The sequence below is a fragment of the Toxotes jaculatrix genome, chromosome 2 (genome assembly GCF_017976425.1).
Source record: "Toxotes jaculatrix isolate fToxJac2 chromosome 2, fToxJac2.pri, whole genome shotgun sequence".
Taxonomy (NCBI): Eukaryota; Metazoa; Chordata; class Actinopteri; family Toxotidae; genus Toxotes; species Toxotes jaculatrix.
Window position 1 is genome coordinate 13118197 of NC_054395.1, and position 23712 is coordinate 13141908.

General features: G+C 42.4%; 3 protein-coding genes across 9 annotated transcripts in view; all 3 read right to left on the reverse strand.

Annotated features, from left to right (window-relative positions):
* Nucleotides 1-456: 456 nt before the first annotated feature.
* her12 (hairy-related 12) lies at nt 457-1162 on the reverse strand. The gene is given in 3 exon segments (XM_041056357.1): nt 457-888; nt 996-1108; nt 1111-1162. Coding segments are annotated over 3 exon segments (597 nt in total).
* Nucleotides 1163-5981: 4819 nt separating this feature from the next.
* On the reverse strand, nt 5982-6708 carry LOC121195430 (transcription factor HES-5-like). Its single transcript, XM_041058893.1, is given in 4 exon segments — nt 5982-6428; nt 6544-6621; nt 6624-6677; nt 6679-6708. Coding segments are annotated over 4 exon segments (609 nt in total).
* Nucleotides 6709-11499: 4791 nt separating this feature from the next.
* The window catches only part of ubr4 (ubiquitin protein ligase E3 component n-recognin 4), a 49974-nt gene continuing 37761 nt past the window's right edge, over nt 11500-23712 (reverse strand). For all 7 annotated transcript variants that reach the window (XM_041066681.1, XM_041066673.1, XM_041066655.1 and 4 more), the window contains 34 exons: nt 23335-23528; nt 22963-23202; nt 22734-22872; nt 22346-22471; nt 21920-22048; nt 21472-21821; nt 21229-21319; nt 20969-21053; nt 20613-20740; nt 20210-20339; nt 19898-20058; nt 19627-19736; nt 19236-19377; nt 18902-18983; nt 18573-18746; nt 18312-18433; nt 17994-18191; nt 17756-17836; nt 17532-17619; nt 17173-17300; nt 16810-16917; nt 16585-16701; nt 16276-16466; nt 15921-16094; nt 15715-15814; nt 15278-15496; nt 15006-15119; nt 14686-14828; nt 14439-14564; nt 14146-14340; nt 13828-14052; nt 13442-13532; nt 12949-13111; nt 11500-12665 (listed from right to left, as the gene is read on the reverse strand). In XM_041066681.1, the coding sequence (XP_040922615.1) occupies nt 12601-12665; nt 12949-13111; nt 13442-13532; nt 13828-14052; nt 14146-14340; nt 14439-14564; nt 14686-14828; nt 15006-15119; nt 15278-15496; nt 15715-15814; nt 15921-16094; nt 16276-16466; nt 16585-16701; nt 16810-16917; nt 17173-17300; nt 17532-17619; nt 17756-17836; nt 17994-18191; nt 18312-18433; nt 18573-18746; nt 18902-18983; nt 19236-19377; nt 19627-19736; nt 19898-20058; nt 20210-20339; nt 20613-20740; nt 20969-21053; nt 21229-21319; nt 21472-21821; nt 21920-22048; nt 22346-22471; nt 22734-22872; nt 22963-23202; nt 23335-23528 (4929 nt within the window). In that variant the 3' untranslated portion in view covers nt 11500-12600. The remainder of the gene's footprint in view (nt 12666-12948; nt 13112-13441; nt 13533-13827; nt 14053-14145; nt 14341-14438; nt 14565-14685; nt 14829-15005; nt 15120-15277; nt 15497-15714; nt 15815-15920; nt 16095-16275; nt 16467-16584; nt 16702-16809; nt 16918-17172; nt 17301-17531; nt 17620-17755; nt 17837-17993; nt 18192-18311; nt 18434-18572; nt 18747-18901; nt 18984-19235; nt 19378-19626; nt 19737-19897; nt 20059-20209; nt 20340-20612; nt 20741-20968; nt 21054-21228; nt 21320-21471; nt 21822-21919; nt 22049-22345; nt 22472-22733; nt 22873-22962; nt 23203-23334; nt 23529-23712) is intronic.

Here is a 23712-nt window from a genome sequence, read left to right on the forward strand (position 1 = left end):
GTCCACTTCACACACATGCACAAACACACACGTCATCATTCTCATCCATAAAATTTGGCATAGATAATTCAAAACAGAAGAGAAATATTCTCAACAGAAGCTGTCAGTAAAACACAGTATGGCAGATATATATACTGTATATATTGTTACATCAAGCAGTCCAAAGATAAACTCCACTGGAGTAAACAATCATTTCACAAAATTTGACAAAACCATCATCACTCAGAATCAACCTCCAGCTTTAAACACAAGGAAAAAGCAAACATTAGATGTGAATCAAGATCAAAGCAGGACAATCTTCAAGTAAGTGAGAGCCTTGCTTTTACTACTTGTCCATCAATGTGATGAGACAATAAAGAAACCCACCATGAAAGAGCAGGCTGGAAATACATTTCCTACATAGTGAGGGAGAAAGCAGACTCCCTCAGGTCTCACAGTGTCTGTGTGACACAGTCTCTACCAAGGCCTCCATACAGGGCCTCTGCTGCTGCTGCTGCTGTTGCTGCTGCTGCTGTCCTGCAGTGTGGTGGGCCTGAGGGTGGGAGAGACTGGGGAGGAGCTGCTGGCTCTCTGGGCCTGATGGAGCTGCTGCTCCTGCTGCTGGAGGCTCTGCAGAGGAGTGACAGAGGCCTCTGAGCTGGAGCCGGCAGAGAGGAAGTGCAGAGAGTCCCTCCAGCAGTGAGAGTAGCCTTGGTTGTAGTCGCTGTGACAGAGGCCCGGCTGCAGCTGCTGCCTCAGGAAGCTCACAGTCATCTCCAGGATGTCGGCTTTCTCCAGCTTGGAGTTGGGCTCCTGTTTGTGGAACTCTTTCTCCAGGATGATCTTGAGCTGCTCGATGCAGCTGTTGATGCGATCTCTGCGCATTTTCTCCACAATGGGTTTTCTCAGCTATGGAAGAGCAGATAGCCACGTTAAGTTCACGATTCACATCAGTAATAAACAATTTGTACTTTACAAGTTGATGCAAAAGCATTCAATTCCCATGCGGTACTCACTTTGATGTTGTCTTTCTCAGAAATCCTGATGTGGTGAATAGAGGAGTAGTTGGTGGAACAGGGAGCCATTTCTGTGCAGGTGAAGTGAGCAGCTTCTTCTGGGCAGCTGTGTGAGCTCTGATGTCTCTGGAGGAGCTGCTCCTCATTTTATACTGGGAGATTAGCATAACAAAGCCATGTGGCTCAGGCAGGGCTGGGGTTCCCACACTCTGACCAGTGGGACTCCCAGCACAACAATAGAAGGCATGTCAATAACTCATAGGGCCTGTATCTGTGCCTTGGCATGTTTCCCAAGATAAGCAACAGGTAATTAAAACTTTGTCAGGCACTCTTTTGAAAACTCATCATGGACCGAAGGTCAGAATTTGACTTTTAGGATGTAAAATAAGGAAAAGTGTTACACACAGAAGTGAACATCCTTCAGAGGGGGGTAACTGCAATTAAGCACCAAATGCTTCACTGCAGTAAAACAATTTAAACTGAAGGCTTTCATTTTCTCTTCAAAGACAGCTCCCCTTCCTCAAAAAAAAAAAAAAAAAAAAAACTGCTCCTGTTTGGTGCAGAAACTGGAGAATTTGAAGACATGAAAATGTTGTTTTCAGCAAAACAAGTGACTCTTAGCCTTGCTCGTCAAAGTTTGGATAAAATATGTTTAAAATAAGGAGGAAAACAAAGGGGGAAGGGCAGAGCGGGTATTAGGAAGTCATCAACGTCAAAGAGTGGCATTACCTGGCTGCAGGTGAAACATTTCCTTACCCACCTGTTGCTTTTGTAACTCTGCGCTGTTTAAAGTCACAGCTCACTTCAGGCTCCTAAACGTCGAGGGTTTCCCACAGTACTAACGTGTGAAGGCACACTGCAATAACCCGAGGAAAGACACCGATCAAAGGCTGCTGCTGCTGACTCACGTCTCAGGTGTGAAAGCCGTAAAGTTGAGCACGTTCTCTGCGGCGCGAGTCAAAGTCTGCGTGCGGCGTAGTTAGTGCAGCAGATGATCTCGTGCGCATCAGCGTGACTTTTTGGCTCAGTTTGTTTCCCTCATTAAGATCAAACAAATAAAAGCGCATTTCATGTGCGTTCACAGGGAAAGAAAATATGATGGCGCAGCTCATTTGACTTCATGCGAAATACAGCATGCTCAGACATGAACAAAGTCATATGAGAAAATGTTTAATTTCAAATCACTGAAGCCCTGCATGAGTAGAACTGATAGGTATTTTACACTGAAAAGAATAGGCTTTGTTAGTTCATTAAACTTCATATTTTCCTAACTTTATTCCCCAGGGGGCCTCCTACAGGTATCAGAGTTGATGACAGGAAATTATTTAAAAAACAGCAGTAGTACAAGTGCATTCCTCACAGACATTAAGTTTGCAAACTATTTCACCAAGTTTATTCTTAAAGAAATGTTTGTTATTTTGGTGCATGGACTTGCATTATTGTTGTTTCTAATCACATATAAGTGCCTGCTGAAAAACAGTAGGCAGACTTTAATTACAAGCTCTTGTCTTCCTTCTCCCGAGGGTCTGCAAGCCCTGTTATTAGTGAACTGTGTCAAATTAGTGTCCAAGTTAATGGCATTATGAGAGGGCTGGCAGTGTGCCTCTGAGGGCCTTCATCACTTGCTGGCCCCAGATGTGAAACCGGCCTTGTAGACACAGTGTGAGTAGTCCCGTCTCTCTAGTTTCCCACCAGTCCCACAACATCAGGGTAAATGACCTACAAAAGCCATGTCGCTCCTCAATGCTCCACTGGGAATGTTAATTGATCTTTTGTTGCGAGGCAAACAGAAACTCAGTGTCCTGGTCCATCTGGGAAAAATCAAGTCAACTGACTTCACTGCTTGGCACAGAGCAGTCTGTCTGCCTTTGGTCTGCGTTGACTTTTTTTAATTTAGGGGCTCAGCCATCCAGTTACAATGCTGAAAGAAGGACTTCAACTTTTAATTAAGTCAAAGAAGTAATGCCACAGTAGAAATACTACTCCATTACATGTCTGTTCAAAAAATAAAAAAATAAACATCCACACACTGGCAATAAAGTTAACGGGTATTAGCAGTAAATTGTACATGAGTGTTGACAGGTTAAATTCCCTCAAAGTTGGAGGTGATGAAATAATGGAAATCCACTAAATAGGAATTCCACTATGACAAGTTTCCAGTTTTTCCAGAATGTTTTAGATTCACATGCCCCTTTACATGTTGACATAATTCTCTAAAACATTTCTAATAAGGTCAAAATGCATTTGAAATGAGTTATAGAAGTGTTGTTTTCCTGTCAGCAGCAACAAATAACACAAGTGTAAAGCCCTGCAAAATGTATATATTTGAGTAAGAAAGCAGCACTGTACAATTGTACAGGACAACAGCGTTTGAGTTAATGAACTTCTGTGGTAACTTCCCTCCTGTTCGCATCTGAGCAGGTGTGACCTGTTGATATTTTGGTTGCCACATATGTTGCTTTAAATTTCTATCAAGGCACCTGAACTGCATCCATTTAACTCAGATCAGATACTGTATTTATAATTATAAATAATATCTTTACATTTGCATATGTAGGTATGTGGGTAAATATCTTGTTTCTCTTCATTGCAACATTTGAAAACACAGTAACTGCCAATCTGTCAAGTCACGTTCACGTTTGGCTTTATTATCTGTCCCCGCCATTGATTTCATTGTCGACATGTTTGTGTGAATTTGTGCCTCCTCTGAAAGCTAGTGTGCACTACACGGCTGCTGGGGGTCTTTGTCTACAAGTGTGTGTGAAGACGAGTTTCCCTCCCACCAGCAGCCTGAGAGCTCTGAATTCCTGCCATAAAGTCTCGGCCATCGCTCAGACCTGCGGCGGCACAGAGCGGCTTCCCGTCAGCCATCTCTCTGTGAGTGTGGTATCTCCCGTTTCCCACACTCTGTGCCTATTCACTGGCCCCGAGATGGGAACAATAGAAGTGTGTCTTGTTACACATCACATTAGCTACGGTGTTTGATCTCCTGTTGAAGGGGGAGGGGAGGCAGCTTCAGCCAGACCATCTGGCCTGGCCAACTAGACCCTGAGAAAGTCCCAGGCATGCCACATTCTCCACAACTTCTGCACACACAAATAGTTGTGAAAGACTTTTGTGGCACTTCAGACATAATTCAAGCACTAGACAGCATGCCACTACCACCACAACAGAAGTGGGACATGTGACATAAGCGGAGCAGGGGTGTCTCCACACCCCAGATTTTCAATTGCCTGAAACACCTGTGCACCAGGAAGGTCAGAAAAGATGAAATGTTAATGATCCCTGTGGGAAACATTGGATCAAGAAAAAAAAAAAAAAAAATACTGGGAAAAAAAAGTAACACCAAAAAACAAAAATGGAACCAAAAAATTCCCTGAATAATGTTTATTATATATTTGAACATGCATGTTTCCTGAACTCATTTGTTGAAATAAAATCAGGCCATTGAGAAGAATGACACAGAAATGAGAGAAAATATGTTTTGCAAGCAAATCAGTGCAAGTCAAAACACAGTACTATTACTGGTAGTAAGAAATACAATTTTAAATCCTAATACTTTTCATATACTGAACCACTATTCAGCTGCACTAGACCAGTGCATATAGATATTATTATATTGTCTGAATAAATACAATTTAGCTCTCCTTTGCAGAGGACTATCTTGTAAATGTATGTTAATTATTGCTCTTTGGAGCCCATGCACAAGTGTTTACACTGTTTTCTCCCAAACACAAACACTCTGGCTTGTTACTGGAGCAGCAGAAGCCTGAATGACAACAAAGTGAATGTACAGAGTTAGTTAGTTACGAACAGATCTGACAAAAACTGCTGCAGGAACCAAACCTTGCTTTCTAAGGCGCTGTTCTCTTGAGCAGAACACAATAGTGAAGTGCTGTTAGTTGAGTGCTGTGCTGATAAACTCTGTGGTGTGGCAGGATTTGTGAAAACTATAAGTTCTTAATGGAGCTACTTCTAAACTTTGACCAAAACACGAACTCTACTTTCCTACAGGAATTCATTAATTATTCATTCTGTCGTTCAGCGATCAAGACCATAAGTTGGTGCCAGCACACAGACAACACACACAAACTACAGTTTTCTGTGTGCTTTTCTGTGCACTTTGTCCTCCGACACTCAGCACTGAAGATTTCTGAATAAAGAAAAAGTGGCACTATATTAGTTTATGTTTTCAAAACTTCATGTGAAGTTTTCCATTTATTTATTTTTTCAAATGTTCAAAAGCAAACTTCTCAAGGAAGCAATTCAGCAGATTCTTTTAGTAAAGATTGATGTTAACACAAAATGCCTTTATAAAAGGTATTCATTTGAAGATGAAAAAAAAACATCTATTATGAACATCACAACTGAGCGGTTAACAGGGACAATTTCAGCAGTAACACTCCTTCACACATATACCAAATAGTGGTTACAAATAGTCATAATTAAGAATAATCATAACAAGATTTACAGTAAAACTGGATCCATGGGATCCATTTATGGGATGTTGCTGATTCATCAGCTTCAAGCTGATGAAATGTATCAGTCAGTGATACTCAGTATCAAAGGTAGACAGTGGTTTAACACATCAGTCAAACAGTGTCTCAGACACTTAAATAGTTTCCACCCAATGTGGGTGTTACAATAAGATAATTCAGGGATGTTTGCAAAACAAACAAAATTCAGGATCTGGTTTTTCCACAGGAACAATTAACACAATCAGAGAGAGAACACTCTAAATTATATAGAGTATAATGTGTATACACATGGTGTACAAATTCAGTAAAACCTGAATCATTTCAGTCCTTCCAAAGGAATACTGGGACATTTAGCCCATTTTGCCACACACTAGTAAAACGCTCAACAATATTGAATCTCCTGCCAAAGCAAAAGGAAACAGACTTCAGTGAGTCTTCAACTTTCTGTCCATGACATTCACAGACGTAGTTCTCTTTCTCTCTGCGTGGAGGTGATGATGCCTCCATCCTACCAGGGCCTCCACAGTCCACAGCTGGCCTGGCTCACAGCCTTGCTGGAGCTGACCTGATGGAGGGGAGAGCCGGGAGGTGAGAGGGTGCAGGGACTGTGGCTGATCCTGCTGGACGCCTGCAGGCCCTGGAAGTGGCTGAGCAGCCGTCTGTGGGCCTGAGTCTGGACCTCGCAGTGGGACAGGAAGCTGACGGCCTCCTGCACGCAGCGGGAGTAGCCATCAGTGGCCGTCATCAGGCCAGAGGTCAGATTGACCTGCTGCTGCTGCTGCTTCTGCTGCTGCCAGTTCCTCAGATAGGACACAGCCATCTCCAAGATGTCCGCCTTCTCTTGCTTGGAATCGGGCTGCTGCCTGAGGAACTCTGGACCCAGCAGGGATTTCAGTTGCTCAATGCTGGTGTTGATGCGGTCTCTGCGCAGTTTCTCCACCATTGGCTTTCTCAGCTGAAGAAAAGAAAAAGAGAAAATATTTAGTCCACTTGAACACTAGAATTTTTTTTGTGTTATTTGAACAAATTAAAAAAAATAAATAAAGTGACTTTATAGAAAAAGTGTTTACCTTATGGGCAGGAGTCAGGTGTTCCTTAGAGTAGCTTGCTTGTCCAAAAACAGTGGGTGCCATAGCTGTAGAGTCAGAGCGGTCCTGCTCGGTTTGAAGAGCCAGTTGAATCTGAGCTGCCTTCTCTGCTGCCTCTGCCCTGTATTTATACGCCCAAATCTCCATATGAATGTGTGGGTCTTGGGCTTGTTGGAGTTTCTCACAGTCCCTGGGCCAATGAGAGCGCTGGGAAGGGCTTTGAGGAACGCAGGGCTGCCACATGCTCAATGAAGTGTTTATAGCCGTGGGGACAATGAGTGTGTCTCCGGGGAGCAGGTGGAGGAATAGACTGCGAGAGAAAGAGCCCGGGGTGGAGGGGGGAGAGGGAGGGGGGGGGGGGGGGGGGTGGTATAGCTGGGAGACTGACCCAGCGCTTGTGTTGATATGGGAAAGTGGTGACCCCAGAGGGAAGCACGCCGCTGTCTCATGTCATCTCCACCACCACGTAATTGAGCACAAAGTGCCTCCGCCACCAGGCACACGTGGGTGTTACAGAGGGCCAACCCTTAGAAAAGATCTACATGCAGCCACTTCCACCAGTTTGACACGGCAGACTTCCCTCGTGGAGCTGTGCAACAGTTGAGATGTCTTAGAGACGTCTGAAAAATAAGAGCTTCTCTGTAAGTTTGGAACTCAAAAAAAAAAAGTTTTTCTTGATGAAGACAGGAGAACGTGTAGATTGTGAATTTAACTTTAATTTTCTGTGAGGTTTTGGCCCAACACACCAACACAATCTGTACATTAAAGGCCATGAAATCTTGTTTTCTTGTTTTCTGGAAAAACACAATAGACTGTCTGCTAGAACAGTACTGGGTCATTCATATGATGTGTTTCTGTGCTCTTCTCCCTGGTTTGTAGTGGGCAAAGTGATGTCAGATATTATGATTGATCATAATTATCCAAAATGCTGGTTGTAAACACCTGTCAAACTGTTCAGACCGACTTCCAGGTCCAACTTTCTTGCACACTGCCATGTTCCAAGATCCCAGCAAGTATCTGTGTGAGTACAACAGTGTCATTGCTAATTATTCAGTTACTTTTTAGTTTTATTAATAAATGAGATATGTTTTTAGTTGCTTTAAAAGCATCACTATATCATATAATAAAAAAGTGTTAAAATGACTCTCAGTCTTGAGCCATATTCGTTCACTGAATAAACAAACAAGACACAAGACTCCATTTGATTCCCAGAAACTCCAAATAAGAGTCAATGAAAAATCAGTGCTAACTCTGGATGTGTTGCTCTGAAGAAGAACTCAGTGGCCATGCTTTTGAAGTTCGGTCTGTCCACTCTAATTTGATGGTACATGATTTGAGCTGTTAGAGAAGAAAAGCGCTGTAAACAAAACTGTAAACATCCCAACAGTCTCCACACTCCAAGCACATGTTCACACATCAGGCAAACCCCCACATACTCACACAGGCAGCCACACTCTCACTCACTTTCCCTCCCACACTCACTTTCCCTCCCACACACACACACACACACACACACACAGCTGGCCGACCTGCCTGCCGCTGGCCACGTCTCAGTCACACGCTCCCTTCCTGCCTGTGTGGAACGTGGGAGCCGCTGTGGTCCCAGGCTTCCCACACTTCAGTGTTAATGACACTGAGGCCGGCTGCACAAAGGAAGTGTGCCCCATCGAACAAAGATTGAGTGACCAACCCCCCACCCCCCCCCCCCCCCCCCCCCCACCCCCCCCCACCCTCCCTTCCCATCCCCTCCCAACACACACACACACACACACACCCAGGAAGACAGGGCTTCCAGGCACACCATCTGGACAGATCGTACGCTATTGTCAGCCAATCAAGCATGGGAGACGCTCTCCGTGAGAATTGGAAAGGCTGAAATAGAGACAGAAAGTTAAAGAAGAAGAATAGGGAGTGTGTGTGTGTGTGTGTGTGTGTGTGTGTGTGTGTGTGTCTATGGAGGGTGGGAAACTTTGAGGATAGTTTGATGAAGTTTGTTTTCAAAGTTTGTGAAGGAAAGGGTGTAATAATCATATGCTGTCTGAATGTTGTTTCACATTATTAGATTGTTGTGACAAAAAGAGGATTCAGGGAACAAACACATTAAAGACACAAATATGACAAGTAATAAGAAAATGAGAAACTTTAAAGCATTTGTTGTGATTGAGTCTTCTCTTATGGGCTCTACTTCTTCCAAATTTATCAAACAGCACATTTTTAGAGTAGAAAAGTGGGAGCTCAGGTCGTGTGCCATTCAGCTTCAGACTTAACATCTATGTCCACCATCTTGTTACATGGACAGAGGGACTTCTTCTAAATGGACGTCCTTCTCCTCCATGTAGGTCCTCCTCCCGGCAGATGTTTTTCCTTCATATTCCCACCACATATCACTCCCAGTCCATACAATAACCAGGGATGTCTCCCTTGTTGTGGCGCATCAGCTGAGCGACAAGGGGCCAGTGAAGGGCCCCTCCCACCTGTTTGTTTGGATTGGGGCCATTGTGCCCCATGAATTCAACTAATTCATTCGCATCCTATTGTCATAACACTGCTTTGTGATTGGCCAACCACTGTGAGAAGCAGCATCACATTAAATCGATGGGAAAGTTGGTAAAAGTATATAAAGGATGTTGGTCTCAGTGGGTAAAATCATAACCCCGAGCACCTCTCGTACTCCACACAGGCCTGGACTGACGGGACACCATCTGACTTCTCAGTCACCATGAGGGATCAGCACACAACGTAAGTTCAAATGGAGAAAACTCATATGTGGAGGTTCACCTTTCTGTTAATGGCTAAACTTAAAACTGCTGTCTATTTTGCATTTCCATCATTAATCAGTTGTTTCTCTTCTTTTTTCCTCAGCATGTGTAAAATGATGATTTTGGAGAGGAAGTGCACAGACAGAGCAGTGAGGCTCCGCTCAGCCCTGGAAAGTCAACTCAACACTGGGGTATCAAGCTCTGATGTTTGGGACAAGACAGTCTCCTTCTTTGCAGTGAAGAAGGCCTTGATTTTCCACAATGGCTACACCAAATCCTCCAGAGAGGCCATGAGGCTGTTCCCCTCACCTGCGGAGGACGTGGCACCACTGTGCTGCCAGTAAAACGTGGACACATAAATGAAGACAACATGAAATGTGATATAACATGCGGGACTGTGTGTGTGATCTGAGGTACTGAGCATACTGGCAACATGTCAAGAAGAAGTTCTGCATGGAGAACATTTTTCAGATGGAAAGAAGAACAGTAAATCAAAAAAAAGTAAAGCTATTTTTGCTTTTTTACTTTTCTTTTTTATTTGTATTTTTTTTTTTGTTTTATTTTTCTTTTACCAGTAAGTGTAAAAGGTTGAAAAGATTGGAGATCTATGACCGATACACTGTGATTTTATTGGTCCATTAAAGGGCCCTAAAATGTGCATTTTATGCCTTAAGCCTTAGTTCTCCTTGTCACTGGTCACTTAAAGACCATGTTGTTGAGGTTTTGTTAACTTAAAGCCATATTCCTTTGTATAAAGGGAACTGTTTATGCCAATGCATATTTTTATTTGTAGATGTTTTTATGCCATTGTGAATGATTTTATTTTTTAATTAAAATGTTTCAAAAGCCATAAGTGAATTGTGCAATATGTGCTTTCATTTACAAATTGCAAATAAACTGTTGTTTACTGAATGTGTTAGAAATGGTTTCCAGTTTATTTTGACCAGTTTAAAATGCAAATGTTAATTTGTTTGGTTTGGCTGTTTATATTAGTGCCTGTATTTTATTCAGTGAACACTGAAAATAGGGAACAATTTATTCATCTCACATCCTTGTGTCTTAATGAACATCGCCCCCTTGTGGTGTTTGTGCCGCAAAACGTTTAGATCCACACAGCAATGGTATTTTCTCCTGGACTCACCTCAGGAGCACTGGTGAAGGTTTCTAATAAAACTGTTGAAAAGTCCAAAGTTCCCTCAGCTTTTTTTTGGCTCCAGTTTCATTACTGGGCATGAAAGAGCAGAGGTGAATTTAGCTCTTGAATCCACAACTCAGGTGAAGAGTAGTGTGTAGTGTTTACATTTAGCTGAAGCTTGTGAAACTTTAATTGCTTCTCATCTCAGGTGTGGTCTAGGCCAACACCATGAAAGGCTAAATTTTAGATTAACAAATGAATTAAAAGAATGCATACCAATCTTAAAACAATCCTCACATGCTCATATTTACACTGAAAAAACAAACTGTTGGCCGTAATCTTTCGATGCTTATGAAACGTGTGCTGTTTTAAGACAGACTTGAATAAAGCAGGGACGTTGCCGTTTTGACCAGAAATAATGACAACCATCAAAATGCAATGGCTCTAATGGCTCTACTACTACACACTGTAGTTTACACTGCACTTTGCCCCTTTACTCTTCTAAAATAGATGTGAACGGTTTTAAAGAAAACCTACTAGACTAAGTACACATGACTACATCAGTTATCTGATCTAGTTTGAATGTAAAAAGTTTTACACTGCGTTTTAAAATACATTTCTATTCTATGCCTATCAGGACATTTTTAAGTGAACAGCAGAGGGAACAGAAGAGGTTACCCTGGATCACATTTGGAATTATTACGGCTTTATTAATCATTAAGCTAAATTCAAAAAGCAGACATTCAGCAACAGTTGAACATTGTAGCAGCGGGAATAGGCAAATTAACAATAAACTGGGCGAACTCCACACCATGCATTCAACTCTTGAGTACAAGGACACCTTTTTAACTGTCTGTATTAAGAAGTCGATCAGTCACTGAGGATGAACTTTTTCTGATGTGGGGACTGACACAGGAGTGTTGCCAGTGATTTTGGGGAAAACCAAATCCTAAATTTAAGATTGCAGAGAGGTCCGAGAAATAAAGAAATTGCCGGGAAAGAAAACAAACTGAACAACAAAACAATTAGTCAAAGAAAAAAGTGTTTAAGGATATAATGTAGGTCTGTTTTATTATTAATTTAGACAGGTCTGATAATTTCATTGCAACAGATGGAATCTTTCACAAGTCCAAAGTTCACTCTGTCACCAAGGCATAGCTTTATGGAAAAAAATAAAACAAACTTTTTATTCATTGTTCTTTTCCTCATTTTGCTTCAGAGGTTGATAAAAGAAACCCTACACATACACACGAAATCAAAAAACATCTTTTTTTCTGTCCATCACTCAAATTCCAGTTCGAACCTACATGAAGACCAAACTGCAAAAGCCCGGAATAAAGGACAGGTCAGCTCGTAACCATGTGACACTGAAACCTTCTGCCATTTAAAAAAGCCCTGACCAAAAAACAAACTTAAACCAAACAAACGAAAAAATGAAAACAAGATAAAATCAAATGCCACTCGTAATATGTGGTGGGTCAGATCCCAAAACATTTTTTGTTACCTTAACATTGCACCCCAATACCAGGCGGGGAGGGGGATTTGAAAAGCCAAAAAATGTGTCCACCCTAAAACAGAATTCACGAGTTATTCCTGTCAGTTGGACAACTTTTTTTTTTCTTTTTTTTTTTTTAAATATGAATATCTAAACTCTCAGTCTGCCATTCTATGACTGACAATCTGTGATGTCCTTAAAAGGCGGTAACAGTCGTGAACCAGAAAAACACACAAAACACTTCTGGTTTAATGATCAGCTGAATCTCGGATCTCTTGCCTCGAGCCTGGCGAGAAACTGAGTCATGTCAACTCTACTCTGAAGCGGTCTGAATCATGAGGGGCAACACGTATAATTCTGTTTTAGTGTGTTCCCCCGCCCTTTAACAGCACTGTGTTTGTGTGTTAAACATTACAGAGATGTTGCCGAAAGTGGATGATTTCTTTTCTTAAACTACACATAGATTTTGCTTGAAGTTAATTTGAAGATGTCATATGAAGGGGGGAAGTGAGCAGGAAGCATGGTGTATACTCTGTGTGTGTACTCTGCTTGTGTCAGTGTGTAAAGTAAGAAAGTTATTTTTTTGGAGTTGGTAGGTGTCCCAGTGTTATTTGCAGGGCTGTTGGAGGGGTGTGGGCTGAGGTTGACCATCAGGGCAAAGAGTTCAACAAATCCTGCAGGAAGAGGTCTGGGTCTGCGATTTCAGAGAGGAGACCTGGAAAAGAAACACGACATGTTTCGTGTCAACGTTTACGCCACATTACAGTCTTGATCTGACTCAAGGCAAGAATGTAAAACCAAGTGCTGACCAGTCATAAATGAAAAAGTAGAACTGCAATAGAGAAGACCGTGACAGTTCTGCCAGTTGGGTCATTTTCCCAAATTTATCCAGATTATGAGTGCAATCTCAAAATGAAGTGTTTAAGAACCTTTTTATCTTTTACTTTTGATAAGCTGGGCAGTCATAAAGTTAATCAGGTGTGTGTATAGATACTGACCTACAACATCAAAGAACTCTGACAAGGACTCGGCAGGCATGAGTTCATCCTGGAAGGCCCTGAGCACACGCTCTGAGGCCTCATAGATGGGCATGTCGTTGTGACGGACATATTCTGCCAGCGAGAAGGACCAGCCCCCCTCGGTGTTGCTGGTGGGTACTTTCTGTATGGACAAAAAGCAGAGGAGAGAAAGGCAGCGAGGTCAGTTACTGTAGCTTTAGTCTCAGCATTACATGACTGTCTCACAAAGTCAGAGACAATGAGGCCTCAAAACTTTGCTCAGATATTTACATCAAGGTTTTTGTTGTTAGCTAACAACATTCATCAGAAGTTAGAGTACAACTTCACAACAAAGACTGCAAAGCTCAGACTTGAACAGGATTCTGATCGGTGCCCAATCACCCCAAGAAAACACTTAACACAGACATAGCAGAACATCATTGGTTTGTGGCATCAATATGCACAGTAGTTTTAATCTGCATCATGTTCTTACCATGAACATGTCATAGACAAGATCCACCAGGCCCCAGAAGAGAAGAGGCGAGCGATAGACTGCATATTCCTTTGGTGCTTTGTCTGTGAGTCTGATAATAAAAAAGAAAAGGAGAAAGATTTTGAGATGAATGTATTATAAATATGATATGAAACCTCTATTTATGGTAAACAAAATGTAGTATGTTTTCTTAACTCAGGTAGAAATTGTTTTCAGCTAGGTAAAAGATGCATTGAAAATAGCACTGGGGAAAGGGGGGGGCACCCTAAAGTTGATGCTGCCCCATTTCCAACTTAATTTAATGTGGTAGACAAGTTTAAGCCTGCTTCAGCTGTAAAACAAAGAGCGGCAGGTAAAAAAAAAAAAAAAGCGGTTGAGGGCCATACTTGTTGGTGCAGACTGCTGAAACCTTGCGGGCATGTGCGTTGACCAGGAGTCGTCGGAGGAAGTATATACGTGAACTCCTCCAGCGTTCAGGCGGCATGATGTGCATGGCCAAGATGGTGAAATAGTGCGGTCCTTCCACCTCGTATGAGCTCTCCACCCATTTCTCGCACGGCTGCTCCTGGAAACTCTGCAGGTTCTTCTCCTCCCGAGACGTAGCCCTTGTACTGCAGTGACACGGTTTGCAAAGTAAAGCGAGGTGACGGCAGAAAAAGTCATTTCTGTGATCAGATACAATTTTAAATCAAAAAGGTACATACGTGTTGAGGACGTAGAGCACAGTGTGGATGATGTAAGGGATGAGGTGGATGTTGCTCTCTCGGCCTCCTCCTCCCGTGTCCACGCTGAACGATTGTTCGGTAGCAAAGCGAAGGAACAGCAGTTTGGTGTCGTGGATGTTGAGCTGGTATGTGGGCTCCCGCTGGCCTGTGCACTCCTGCAGATATGTGTTGTGCCTGTGCAGCAGAAGTAGAAATTGAAGTGGGGAATGATTTATTACGTGCCTTCTGAAATGACATTTTTGCTGTATGTGTGTGCTGATGCACGATTTTACCTTGCTAAGCATGTAGCAAAGGCTGATTCTGGCACGTGCGGCCCCCACACAGGAAGCAGCCCATTGCACTTGGTGTTGGCGTTCTGGAGAGCAGCACTCTCCCACTCCTCTCGCCCACGGGCCAGCCTACCCCGGGGGAAAAGGAAAAATAAAAAGCTCAGATTACTAAATCAAAGGTGAAGCTCCAGTAGAACAATTTTTGAAGTTCTCTAAACATCAGCAGATACACGATTGCATTTGTTTGTACCTGACAGCTGCCAGATGGCAGTCATAGTGGACTATGTTAAAGTGCGACACAGTGCTGTAGCCCTGCTGCTTGCGAGGCTTGTTTTCGAAGTCCTCCAAGGCCACACGCTTTGTGAAAGTGTAAATACCCAGGACTTTGGTTGGCTAGGATAAGAGAGGAGGACCCAAATGTTAATTCAAAACACCACAAAACCTTATCTGTTGAATCAGTTTATCTGCCTGAAAGTGACATCTGACACTTAGTAATTTAAGCCAAACTAAACTAAACTGTGCAACTTCTACAACATGATGTGATCCATAATCCTTGATATGTTGTTGTACCTGGAACTTGTAACCTTCTCTACAGATACAGCAGGTCAAGCCCGGCTCCTCTATCAACTCCTCCATTTGCTTCAACAGTGAGGTCTTAGTCACCACCTGACCCTTCTCATTGGTCTGAAAGGCAAACACAAGCAAAAATCAACACATCAACAAGTGGGCTGTGTTAATAACATGGTGAAACAAAGTCACAGTAGCTGAGATACAAATAAAATGTATGTAAAGAAACTAAGGAGAAAAAAAGGAAAATGTTTGATAAAAGAGGAAAAGCGTACTGTCATGCCCAGTGTTCCCAGGGCCTTCTGCCTCATGGCCATAGCCATACGCTTCTTCTCAGCCCTGGTCTCCCTGCGGGCTGCTTCAATCTTCAGGTTAACGTCACTGTGCTCCCTCAGGGCCTCCAGGAGGTTCTCTGCCAGAGTGCCGATGCCTTCGTCACTGGATACCTGCTCCAGCTTGTGCAAGTTGGTTATTGAATCTGTGCCTATGAGCACCTGGACAGAAGACAAAAATACATCCAGTCATATTTGGCAGGTTGGTGTGTTTGTTTGCAAAAGAACTGCAGATGCTAAGTTTGTCAATTAAGTCAAATATTTGAATGGTTCATTGTGTAACTGTTTCTTCATGTGTGGGAACTGTCCTGAGAAATCAGTCTTCCATTGCTGGGTATTAGGCAGCTCTGACCGAGCGTTTTATTTCTAGTATTTAGTACCTGTGTGGGGGGATGCTGGGTAGCCAAACCACGAAGCAATCTGAGAATGAAGGGTAGAGCTGGTCTGGAGAGGAACTTCTTCCAGACATCTGCATCCAGACTAATGAGAGAGTTCAGAAGAAAATAGTTTAAGCGACAGATGCACAGATGTTTTATTATATCAAAGCTTTTGACTGATTATCTTTAGGAAGATCTGAGACACATACTTTTTGGCATTTGGGATATGTTTCTTCATGTAGTCCAGTGCACTCTGTGTGATTCCCTTTTGGAGAATGAGGTCTTTCAGCTGATGGCCGTTGCTGTTGTTTTTGATACCAGCAGCGATTTTACAGAAGCAATCCAGAAACACTTTGTCATCTGCACTGTGCTCCTCGTCGTACCTTAGGAAACAAAGGAAGGGGTACGTTTTCAACAACTGCAATACACAAACGCTCTCTGAAAACAATCTGCTTGATAATGTAACAACTTTTTGTAATGGCTGACAGTGTTTCTATACATGCAAGAACCTAAACACTGTTCAATTTAAAAAGGTCACATAAAAGAAAGCTAAGTGGTGCCCACTTGTCAAAGCTGCAACATGGTTTGAATCGTTCCACTAAGATCCTCATCTTCTCCAGTTCACCGAAGGACAGGTATGGGATGATGCGCAGCAGACCCTGCAGCACGCTGGGGTTGGAGCGCACAAACGGGGTGTTGATCTGGTCTAACAACATGACCAGCTGATCTTTGTCTCCTGTCAGCAGCAGGTTACCCTGTCAAAGACAAACAAGCTCCCATTTAAATCAAACAATAACAAGAATAGATTTTTTTCAGGCTTTGATAACATTATTGTGTCTACTTCTTCTCTTACTCAGTGCGTTCCTTTCTTACCTTGTCCTCTGAAATCTCTGCATTGGCTTCATCCAGAATGATCTCCATGATGCTCAGAACTTGCTCTGCTATGGAGGCTCCACCACTGTCCTTACTCTCCTGTTCTGCGACTAATGCCTGAAGTAAAAGAACATTAAAAGTTTTCTGAAACACTGAACACAATAACTGATAAATTGCAACTCCCCCCTCCTCCTCACTACGTTACGCAGTCACTCTGACACTCACCAGGTTTAGAGTTCCCAGCATGACGTTGAGCGTGTTCATTTCTGGTTTGACCAGCTGCTGCCTGTTGATTTTCACCTTCACACAATAACTGAACAACTTCAGTAAAACCTGTGAGTGAGACAGAAAGTCAGACACTGGTCAACCCTGCAGCTCTGTTTAGATTTTGATTCTGATTTTTGTGAACATTGCATACATGGTTTCTGTGTTTTCCTGTTATCAGAAACCCCAGCTGGGTTAAAGCTTGAACATAATTCACATTCATCAGCTTTTATTTGCAAGTTTCAGTATGACTTGAAGGTCAGTGAGTAAATGCTACAATTGTTTTGGCCAAAAAAAAAAAAAAAAAAAAAAAAGTTGGCTTACAGTGAGTAGATGTCTTCCTTGTTTGAAATCTTTGATGCCAGACAGTCGGTTGAGCATACACTCCAGTCCTCCACACTGTGCCATGACTCCTGCCATCTTGTACACCTCCTCGTCGTCCTCCTCCTCATCTGTAAAAAGGCAATGAAAAATAGTTTTCCATCAATAGGGATAAGATATTTGTATTTTCATTTTTTCCACTCTGTACTGATCGCAGGTAATGGCAAACAAAATGTCCAGAAGAATTTCAATGGCTCAGGCATTAGTGAACAGCATTTACATGAGATATTTAGGACAAATGCGTGTTAAACTCTGCTTGGCTTAAAATTAGGAACATACAATAGATTAACAGCAAACCAAACCTGTGGTTGAGTCCAGAGACTCTATGAACTCCTCAGTGGCGTCTCCCAGCAGACCTCTCATTCGATAGATGATTCTCATTGGTTCACCCTTGAAAAAGAAAGCCAGCAGGCTCCGTGACTCACATTATTATTATTTATGCTGCTATTTAGAGCACTGTATTCATTTAATGACACAATTCCAAATGTTCTTCAAAGCATTCACTGACACACTTATTAGGACTCACCTCATTTGTAGGGCACCACACTTTCTTGTAGACCTCAGCCACTGACAGATCCAAGCTAATGATTTTGTTGTTTACCAGAAGCTAAGGGGAACAGAGCAGCTACAGATCAATTTCTTGTAACATGTCAACTTCTAGAGTTCCATGAGAAACAGAGAAGAGTTTGATAAAAGCTAGCATCAAAAAAGAAATTGCACAAAGGGAATGAAAACAAAGTGTCTACAGTATAGGGCCACTTTACCTCCATGCCACTGTCGTCTTCAAGAAGTGCGACCAGGTCGCAGTCTTGACAGATCTTGTTCTTGATGTCCCTCATTAGAGGGCCGATGCCGGGCTCGTTGCTGCTGTAGGGGTTTCCTGGCATGCGGCCCTGCAGGAAGTCCTCCTGCTGAGGATCCTTTTCCAGGGTCACAAAGAACTCTGTCACCTCATTCTCCTCCTAAACACAGGGGATGAAACAAAAGCTCCACATGAAGACAGATTCACAGCTACACTGAATTTTAGAGCACTGGATCATGCAGGACTTTTGAAATGAAAAATCAGCGTAAAGGCAACTCACAGGATAGATGATGCTGCACAGTCTCTCAAAAATGAACACAGGTGTCCTGTAATCGTCCAGGCTGTACCGTTTGGCAGTCTCTATGCACACTGCCATGAAGGCTTTGGTTTCAGACTCAGTACCTATGAACAGTTATTATTGAATTATTATCATTATTATTATTATTATTACTGATTAATGGAAACAGTGAAGAAAGATGAATAAAATAAAATTTGTGACATGGTTAAATTTCACGTCTGTTGAACATAAGTCAGCGCAGACCTGTCGTCATGTCCTCCAGCATCTCAAGCAGCATGTCCTGAGTCTCATCGATGAGTTTGGTGCGCTGCACCACCAGCTTCCTCAGACACAGATAACCATTGAGCACTGTGCCGACCAACCGACTTTTGAAATGCCGCTTAATGGACTCCACCTCCACGAAGGAAGAGAGCAGTCCTGCAGTGAAACCAAACACACAAATCATTTAAATGTTCAAAAAAGACACCAACACAAGTGAAGATAATCTGTCTTAATGAATTAAATATTCAAGTTTGCTTTGAGGTCGGCTACATTTGTTTGTCAGATAAACAGTAGCAAGAAGACTAACATACCAGTCAAGCTCTTGAGAGCATAGCCTTGCTGCAAGTCTGTGCTCAGTGTAGCTTCCTCCAGAGCCAGCAGATTGGCTATTTCCTATATCGAGGATTAAAAGGTTTAGTTTCATTGACATATTAATACTGTGCCTTGACATATTTGTTACCAGTGTAGATATCAGACATTTTAAAAGCAATAACACATTAAAAAAAGCACAACGTTGTTTTCTAGAAGATAAAATTTTCATATATTCCACTGCATCTAATAAATCTTCACTCGATTTTAATTTAAGGAAACTAGTGGCACATGCAAATGTTCTGTATGTATTTACGTTTCTGTTGAACTAATTACCTTGGTGATCAGGTTACCAATGTAGGGCAGGACTCCACGGGCAGCCAGGTAAACCTTCCAGTGTGTTGGCTTGATCAGCTTCTGGTACAGACCCAGATACTCCACTGCACACTCTCCAGCCACACTCAGCTCATCCAGATAACTGACAGACACACAGGAAAATAACAAGCTTTTAGCTTTTAAGTCTAATTTAGGTTTACAGCTGGGCTTTAAATGCTCAAATCTCCCTTCTGAACACATTTTCCACTTCTTGGTATTAATTCGTTTTTTGTCGTGATCTCTGACTGAGATATTTACATCGGATAGTTAGCTGATTGACGTTTTGTACAGCTTATTTACATTCCCAGTACCATACGACATGATAACTGGATTTTGTGTTTCAGGCTCATACCTCGTGAGCAGATCCAGGACCTGTTGCTTGCGACTCGGGATTGTTGTAAGGGCCTCCACAATAGTACAAGCTGCCTGTCTGGCTGCCTGAGTGGCAGGTGTGAAAAGGACCTGCAACAAATATAACTTTAGTCAACAATTTTGTTTTGTGAGAACACATTAATTAGTTTGTGAAATAACAAGCCAAAAAAATACAGTTTCACAGTTTTAAAATAGTTACTGTCTTTTCATCTCTCCTGCTACATTTTAAACATTATCTTAATTTTTTTTACCTGTCGCAGCCAGTTGTTGTGACTCAGTTTGAGCAGGCGAGGGAAGAGGCTTTCACCTTTTCGGGACCTCATGAACTGCTTCCACTTCCACACATACTTCTCTAACAGATACTGCTTCCGCAACTCAGCCTTCCCCTGAGGCTTCGACACAGTCTCCTGGCCTGCGGTCATCAAGATAAATTCACCAAGAAAAGTTTACTATCATGAGTTTTTAATTGTTTTGCTGCAAACAAATTAATAAACAAATAAATAAATAAGAGGACCATCTTGCTACACGGATGTACTGTATATTTGTTCATTCGCAGTACTTACATCTTGCTGGGAGACACTTTTTCCAGGCCTCATAAGATGCTTTGGGGTCCTTCTTGAGCCAGAGTTGGGCCTGGGCATGGATTTCATTACTGTAGGGCCTGACTGTGGTCAGGGACTCAGTGGCAGCATCCTTTGAATAAAAGCAAACACACACACACTGTTGTGTAAGGGAACATGAAACAACCAAGTGGTAACTGACAGACACTGTATATGCAACTTTTACATTCCAGAGCATATTTTGAATGAAATATTACATTTGTAATAATTTATTATCATTATATTTCATCTTATAAAATGGGCTCTGGTATTTTTCAGCGTGGCCCCAACAATGGTTGGGTAATGAAAATTTCTTCAACCTACCATCTTCTACCTAAACAGAGCTGCAGAGTTCCAGTATATTTACCTTGTTCTTCTTGCTTGTGGGAGCAGGGGGCTTGATCAGCTTCTGCAGGATTCTCAGACACATGAGAGTGATGTTCTCCACCACTACAGGTGTCTTTATGTTCACCGACATGAGGAACAGACTGAGAGCTATGTGAACAAAGAGCATACAGTGCTTTTAGGCACAGACCTCAGTTGTGATCAGTAACAATGACATCTCAAAAACATTAAAGGCTGTTGGACAGCTGAATGAAATCATGGCAAAAAAAAAAAAAAGAAATCTGAAGAAGAAGCAGCTCCAGATAATTTTCCAAGTCAGGGAATCAGGGCAGAGATTGAACTTCTTTTCAGCTAAAGAGAGTAAGTAAACAGACTTACCACAGCGCAGACGCAACTCCCAGCATCCTCCCTCTTTTGAAATTGAGTCTGTCAGCAGCAGCATCTCATACTGCAGATTGCTAACCTGTTGGTAAAACGTGACATTATGCTCATATCAAAATAGAAAATTCTTCAACAAAATGTAAAAATTCTCAGTAAATATGTGATTTTCTAATAAAAAACATTTTGCAGTAACAGAATCTCATTGTTTCTTTACTTTAGTTTTTTCAGCTAATAGCAGGACATGCAAGATGACATACCAGGTCAGGATTGGCCCAGTGACCTTTCAGGGCAGCTGACACCTTAGCGATGATGAGGTCATTCATCTGCTGAGTGGCCTCTGGGTGATCTCTGAAGCAGGAAAACATGGAAGAAAACGAGAGACAACAAATAAAAGATTATTAATTTACTGTAGAGGCACACAAAGTAAAACACAAAAAGTAACAGTCTCTTATTTAACTCTTAGACGCAACTACAATCGCACATATAAAGAAAGGACATACCTGGTGAGGAGACAGACCAGCTGACGCACTTCCTCCCTCATGGCTGCTGTACCACGTCGCAAGTTATACTCAAACAGCTCCCGTATGAGTCCCTGGAGGACCAGGATCTGCCGCAGGGCTGGATTAGTGGCCAGCGCCCGGAGTAGTGTGATACAGTGACCTGTGACAGCTGAGGCGCAGCCATAACACTTGGTGGAGGATGTGTGGCCGCAGCCCAGCACAGAGAGGGCACGGTACTGACTGGCGGTGAAGGTTGGCTGGTGGCTGCTACTGCTTCGTGATGACTTGGTGGCGGCCTCTCTCTGCTGCAGATCATACTCCAGGAGCTCTTTACGAGATGCAAGCACTTTCTGTAAACAAACAGAAAATGCCAGAGTTACACGTGAACAGGAGAAGAAAAAACACAAAAGACAAAACAAATGCTGAGTTACTAGGAAAATTCCCAAACCTGTATAATCTTAGAGAGTTCATCAAATGATGTCTTGCAGTCTCCGCTGTATTCTTGGGCCAGCTGCTGAATGTACCTGTTTACATTAGCAGAGGATGTACCAAGTCCTGCACCTGCCCCAGTGTCATCCTGGAGAAGAAAAAAAAAAAGGAAATAATATCATGGGATGAGTTTGTTGACATTAAAATGGGCTTTAAAAAGATTTTACTTTCTCTTGCAGTGTGTTGGCCAATGTCTGTTACAGCCATTCAAAAAATATACACATAAATAACTAAAAGTACTTAAGTGATATTTCTGTAGCTACAGTATTTTACATTTTATGTTCATATTAACAAATGTGGACAAACTGGCTTTAAAAATAGTAGTCATGCCATAGCTTCTTATTCAACATATAGCATTAGACTGAAAAAACACTGTGTGACTGACCTGTGGCTTTTCTGGTGCTGCCTCATTGACTTTGGACAGGAGGCTTTCTAACTGGGGTCGGTGTCCCATCAGCTGGTGGTAGACCCTGTCAGCTTTGTCCAGGAGGGTGTTGATGTTGGTCACAGCCTACACAAACAAAAAAGGCACAGATTAAATGGAGGCAGAGTGAAGATGGAGGCAGAGACATAGACTCCAAAATTCATTCAGGGAAAACTACTTCACTCATCTGCTTTCTTCTTCAAAAAAATGGGGACACTAGCATGCATCAAATTTAAGTTTTGGAATCGTATAGGCCTTCTTGACTCCTTTGTTTTTCATTTTCATTTCTTTACCAACTTGACTCCTTTGTTTTTCATTTTCATTTCTTTACCAACAAGTGAACACTTACCTTTTTCCTGTCTTCCTCATTCTCAATGGGATCCACAGCACAGCACGGCTTAGCATAAAGCATGAAGTCAAACCGGGCATATTTGCAGAAACCACAGGCATTGCACAGGAAAGGGTCTTTTTCGTCGTAGTTGATAGACCTGATAGGAGACCACCACCAAGTTAAAATTCAATCCACTTCAATGTCTCCAATTATCTTTTCAGGAATACAAAGGAAACCTGTTGCTCACCTGCACTTGTGGCACTGATACACATTCTCACCGCAGTTGCCACACACGCCAGGGTTGGCGGGCACAGAGGCGCTGCAGCGGGGACACTGCAGGGTCTCAGTGGAGGCCTGGTAGTTCTCATAAAAATCAGAGAACTCGATCATCAGGTTGGATGCAACAATGGGTAAAGGAAGGTCGATCTTCACCTCTGTTTGTCCAGGCGTCAGCTGAACTTTCTTGGCTTTGTGCCAACGAGCGGGCCTACACATAAAAAGCAAAGAGTTTTAACTTTATACCATCAAGTGAATAGTGGTAAGTGAACCATTGTATCTTATAATCTTTGTATCTGAAATTATCACTGTTAAATAACCGAAAAAGTTTGTTGAAGCATACTTGTTCTTCAGCTCCACGATAGCCTGTACAGTCCGGTTGTTGTAGTAGAGATTGATGGTGCGGACCATTTTAGTGCGTTTGAGGTCGCCGATCTTCACTGTGACTTTGCTGATGGTGTGGCTGCCAATGAGCTTGACAACCTGCTGTGTGGTGGTGTAGCGGGTGTCCACTTTGATAGATGACAGTTTTATATTCTGGAGGACAAATGCAAAACACACAAGACAACTCTGAGTAGGGTCCTACCATAGATGAGTCGTGGGAGTATTCTAGTGACTTGTCTCTGTTCTGTCCCTATGTTCATCATTCTGCCAGTGTTTGCAATATAAATAACAGTAGTGCAGATATGGAGACGAGCATCCTAAGCACCGACCAACCACC